Genomic DNA, 6,000 nt, shown 5'->3' on the forward strand with positions numbered 1-6,000 from the left:
AAGAGTTGGTGGAAGAATGGTCCCAACCAAGGCAGCCCACTCTGCAGCGCTGACCACTAGGGAACACCCCTCAGGCCACCGCATGTACACATGGGAAGTACAGACACGAAGCATTGCCACTTGGAGTGTTCCACTGGGCGTCTTTCTCCAGCTCTCTCTTTAGATATGGCCAGAGCGACTTCCAACCTGAATAATCACAAACCTAGGACATGTACCTGGAGGTCCCATCGCACACATGATCTGAATGTCCACTAGTTTAATCACGGAGCAGTCTTTCAGGTCATACCAATTCCAGTGGTCTAACCACTGTCTCAGCAACTCGATGGGCGGCTGAGCACCATACACCTCCCGGGCAGGCATATTGACGTCATCTACAAAGACTACCTGAGGACCACAAGGGAAGAGGCATTAGGAAAGATCAACATCTCATTAGAGTGTCCGGCTGTGCTGACAGTGTTAGGGCAAAGAATCGAGTCGTCATTTTGTAGAGCACGGTTATGGGAGGTGATGGTTTCTTTTCAAATCAAATATTATACCTTTTTTTCGTCCATGCTCCCAAGGAATAGAGGGACAGTTTTCTTACTGACCTTGAAGGTTGCGTTTAGGCCTTACTAATCCTCTCATTCAATTTGTTCCTCAGTATGCCTTCTCTTTATCCCCGCACAACTTCAATGCATTAGCATAAACAAGAAAGGCATGCTTGTAAGTAAGTATTATATAACCTTGAGTGTGGTTGGGACCGTGTTCTTGGTAAGGGAACACAGGTAGGTCAATTGACAACTGGGATGTCTATGGGTCTAGAAAAGCAAGCAGCAATGACTAAATAAAAATGTTAATCAGGGAATTGGGAAGGTAGATAATTTCCCAGATGAATAGTCTACTTTTAATTTAAAGGGCAATTACTTATTTTTAATGTCAAGCTGTCTAACCCACAATGCACATACAAATATGAACACACTTTTAAGAAAATTTCTTAAACAAAATTTGTGACAAAAAACACACACACAACACAAAAACTTTAGCCCAGCCAGCGTGGCTCAGTGGTTGAGCGTCAACCTATGAACCAGGAGGTCACGGTTCAATTCCTTGTCAGGGCACAGGCCTGGGTTGTGGGCTTGATCCCCAGTGTGTAGCATGCAGGAGACAGTTGGTCAATGATTCTCTCTCATCATTGATGTTTCTATCTTTTCCCTCTTCTTTCCTCTCTGAAACCAATAAAACGTATATATTTTAAAAACTGTACAAAAGATGCTGAGCCCCAGTATACATGGTTTCCGTGTTCTGAGTGGAGCAGCGTGCATGACCAGGACCCGTGGTGGACCGTGTGTGTAGAAACGGAGTGATTACCATTTTCTTGCCCAGAGGAGGACCAAACACTCCCTTTCTTCTTTTGTCCAACTTTGACATGATGATGTTCTGAGTTTGAGCTGCTGTAGTTTGTGCTGAGAAGTTAACTATCAGAGGCTTGTAGATTTCTTTATTGAGTTGAGTTAAAAGGAAGTTCTATGGGATAGGAAATAATAAAATGAACCAGAGTTGGAATTGGGTTTTGGCATTTCAAAATAAATGAAATACATATCATGTAACGAGAGAGGATCTTAGCCATGCACAGGACCGGAAATCAACAGAAAGAACAGTTGCTATGTGGATGTGTGTCCCTGTTTGTCCAGGCCCGGTCCATTTGGCTTCTCTGATTTCCAAAACCACCATGTAGATCACACATCCCATCTCAATGTGGAGCCACAGGAACTGAGAGGTTAAGAAACTTGTAAAGTCTCAGGGATGGGACAAGACCTTAGACTGCCATTTGTAGCTCTCTGAATCCATGTTCTTTGTGACATAGCTTATTATCTTTCCACTTAAATACCAAGTTATCTGATTGTAAGGGAGGAAGCGTAAATAAGACAACTGCATTTTTGAAATGGAATTCACTGGAAAGTGGGTGCAATGACCATGATTGCTAATCAAGATGTTGTGTTCTACAGATCATCTTGTAGAAGAATAATGAAATGGAGAAATATTTACAATATATTAGGTAGAAAAAAGCAGATTATGAAATAAAATGCAAAGTATGTTTTCAATTTTATGAAAAGCAATGTTGTTTTTGCTGGGACTGAATTCGATGGGGGTACAAATGACAACGGGCTTTGTTTTTTTCCATTCACCATGTCAAGTCTCCATTCCCTGATTCTTGATGATATCTTAGGTAAATAACTGATACCTCTGTTGTTTCTTTTAAGTCCAGGCCAAAACAACATCATGATTTAAAATCTCAGCCTAAACTTCTCCTCTCTCTGATTCTGGATATTCCCTCATATAGAAAGCATTTAGATTGCAATTCAGGTGCCATTCCAATCTGTTGGGAAAGATATTATTTAATAAGCTAGAGGCCCGGTGCATGGAATTCGTGCATGGTTAGGGTCCCTAGGCCTGGCTGGTGATCAAGGCCAATCAGGGCCTTCTCTGGCTGCCAACTGGGCTTCCCTTCTCTGGCTGCTGGCTGCCAGCTGGGGCCTTCCTTCGTTCTGCACCACCCCATGGTAGTCAGCACACATCACAGCAAGCAATCAAACTTCCTGTTTCCCAGTTGAACTCCCGAGGGGACAATTTGCATATTAGGCTTTTATATATGTAGTTGATACCAGGACAATTACTTAACTATATACCCCAATGTATTCCAAAAGGATTAAATGATGAAATAAAGGAGGAGAAACAGGTACTGTCATCATTTGGGGGAGTGTGAGTTGACAGAGAGCCTGCAGTGGGAAAGACTGCTGATGGCTCCTTGCTCCCCTCCACCTGCTGCCCTGTTTCCTCCCTCTCCCACGACTTGGGTTCAGGAAGTGGCAGAACAGAGGCAGAGGGACCGAAGTCCTACTTCACTGGCTCTAAGGTGGTGCTCTCTCAGCTGATGCATTCTTGACTGCTACCGTGGCAGGCTTCCAAATGCTTCTCTCTGAGAGGTGCAGATGGACAGGTCCTTCAGATACTCCAAAGGGACACTTGCCCTGCACAGGTCTCTGGTACAGGGGACAAAGGGCCCCTGCTGCTGTGACAGTAATCTAGAATGGAGTAATATAGAATGCAGTAATATAGCATGCAGCCATCTAGAATGCAGTCGTCTAGAATGGAGCCATCTGGAATGGAGGCCCAGGAAGACTTAGGCTCACTTGTCTCCCACACTGTCCAGATGACCCTGAGGAACTTGTACTTGCCATGCAAAAGGCTGGGGTGCTATTGACTCATTCCAGCCAGTCCTTTCTCCTCAGAAACTTAAAATTAGAGATAAGAACTGGTCCTTGATCAATATGACCCCCAAACCTCAAGAGCCCCCCCGCTAAACAGGATGCATAAAGCAACTGAGATTTGGGGCTGCATCCGTCACAGCAGCTAGCATTTTCTTAACTGACACACAGTGGGTATGATTCTAGAAATCATTAATAAAAATTACTACATCATTAAATTACTAAAAATCACTAAGTTTAGTAAAATTACTACATTACTTTTTACTACACAGTAACCATTCAGATAGTAACCGATAAAATTAAATATCAAGTATAATTAAAACACCTTTTTAAGGGATATAAAATTCTTCATCCTGGACAAGCTATTTTTATTAAGATACCTAAAAAGGGACAGTAATACAGTGATATAAAATGGCATCATATATTTTTCTAAAATCAATTTTCTAAAAGAAATAGGCAATTACACAAAAATCATTTGTGGCTCTAACATCAAAATACTTGAGTATTTAAAAAATATTAACTGTACTATTTCATGTGGCTTTAAAAATTCGTAGGAATAACATGCACATTTTAATATGCAAATTTCTACAATACTTACAATAATGTAAGCACTCTTCCCAGTTCCTGTAGGTCCTACAAATATTGTTGGCTTTTGATGGGTGGCTAACAATTCCATTAACGCCGAGTATCGAATCGTGTCCAGAGTTGGTACAATGATTTCATTAAACATCATATCTTTAGGGATTGGAGGGGCATCTGCCAATTTCTTTATCCATGGGTCCCATCTTCCTACTCCCTGTTTATAATAAATAGCCAAAGAGGGAATCTTATGTTATAAATACTTAAAAATATTAATTTATTCCAGAGATGAAGGGAGAGGGAGAGAGAGATAGAAACATCAATGATAAGATAGAATCATTAATTGGCTGCCTCCTGCACACACACACACACACACACACACACACACACACACACACCCCTGCCCGCCCTGGGGATGGAGCCTGCAACCCAGGCATGTGCCCTGACCAGGAATAGAACCATGACTTCTGGTTCACAGGTCAGTGCTCTATCACTGAGCTATTGCAGCCCGACTGTTCTCATTTTTAAGGGAAAAAGAAGGCTATAAAATTATTCATTGGGGATACAGTGTGATCCCAATTCCATGTGGATCTGTATATAGTTAAATAAAATATATTCCTAAACTTGCTCCTCAAAACAATACTATGGGAGCTGTTACACAAAAACAAAAAAGTAAACTAAACAAACCCCACCCAGGTTAGACTGTGCCATCTGTGTGGGAGATGCTGGGTGGGTACCACTAACCCAGCCATGCTCACTCCCGCAGGACCCCTGAGCTCCTGGGAAATGCCAGCTGCGTCGAGAATCTCCAAGACGTGTCCTTGACCAGGAAGCCTCTGGGGCTGGAGCCCATGTCATCCTATGTCATTTCATTTAGTGAGTACGACCTTCCCATCAGGTATTGTTATTTATTCCATTTTATTAATGAGAAAAAAGAAGGTTCAGGGGGATTAGATACCTAGTACAAGGCCATAGAGAAAGAAAAGGGTTTTATTAGGACTCTGACCCAGTGTGTCTGACCTTCACAAACCAGGGCACCTTCCCGGCTCCCACAAGGTAAACAGGGGTGACGGAGTGCTCACAGGGCCATTACGTGCCACGTGTCTCAGAGGGGACCCTGCCAGGTGGGTCCTTGCAAATCTTCCTTCTGAACTCTTACCTCAGTGACAAACTGATAATCATAAATTGTTTTTTTCTCAGGAAATGGGACCGTTAGTGCTTTTGAAGACGCTTGGTCAGGACTGCTCAGTATTTTAAACCTATTTCGAGTTATGTCTGAAATTGGGCCCTCCATTAGTTCTCGAAGAATCTTATTATATTTCAACCGATCATCATCTTTACAAGTAGCACCGACGGACCATATCAACGAAAAGAGAAAAATGCCCTGTGTGGGAGAAAAGACAGAGTACATTCAAGAATGACTTTAATCTAGCCTTGACGCTTGAATCAGATTAGCTGATTAGCACCTGTGAAAGGAAATTAATAAACTGATAGACAATAGTAGGTTATCTCTAGATTTTGTAATAATTAGTTTTTTTAATGAAACCACATGTTTTATAAAAATCTTACTCTCAGGGGAGATAATACAATGTAAATTATAATTTCTAGCCAGAGTGAAAACTTAAAGTGACTTCTCTGGAAAATCACATGATATTTTAAGTATATGGCAGGACCTTGATAGTAAAAATAACATTGAGATTAACTTTTATAAATATAATATTTTAATAAGGAATAATCAACCCACAACATACATAGTTTTTAAATTTAAATTTTGATACAGTGTTTTGTTTTGTTTCAAAGTAGAATAAATTCATGTTCTTTTGCTTGTTTGTTGTAATAATTCTTGGAACACTAGTTGCCTAACTAGTCTGTAAGCTTTCTACTTACAGGCCAGCCTCGAAATAGGAAAACCTGCTTGCTTGTTTCTAAATCAAACCCCCTTTTCACTGCCAATGCGAACACAGTCCTGCCTCTGCTTAGAAAGTTTATAGACTGCTTTTGGCACTGTTTATCTACTACCAGATTACTCACCGGCTGTTTCTTTCTGAAAACTAGTCGAAACCAAATTAACAATTTCTTTCACAAAATATAAGCAATGAGAGTAACAGATTGACTGCGTGAGAAGAGTTACCACCAGCGATATAGAATTTTTATCAGCGAATATTCCCGGTCTGTG

General features: G+C 41.2%; 1 protein-coding gene across 1 annotated transcript in view; it reads right to left on the reverse strand.

The window, feature by feature from the left end:
- Positions 1-6,000, reverse strand: part of DNAH7 (dynein axonemal heavy chain 7) — a 159,998-nt gene that overhangs the window by 69,899 nt on the left and 84,099 nt on the right. The window contains exons 35-38 of the mRNA XM_084892142.1: positions 4,984-5,208; positions 3,844-4,041; positions 1,348-1,503; positions 216-384 (exon numbers count right to left, since the gene is read on the reverse strand). Coding sequence (XP_084748268.1) covers positions 216-384; positions 1,348-1,503; positions 3,844-4,041; positions 4,984-5,208 — 748 coding nt within the window. The remainder of the gene's footprint in view (positions 1-215; positions 385-1,347; positions 1,504-3,843; positions 4,042-4,983; positions 5,209-6,000) is intronic.

The sequence above is a fragment of the Pipistrellus hanaki genome, assembly GCF_964339955.1.
Source record: "Pipistrellus hanaki genome assembly, chromosome: 8".
NCBI lineage: Eukaryota > Metazoa > Chordata > Mammalia > Chiroptera > Vespertilionidae > Pipistrellus > Pipistrellus hanaki.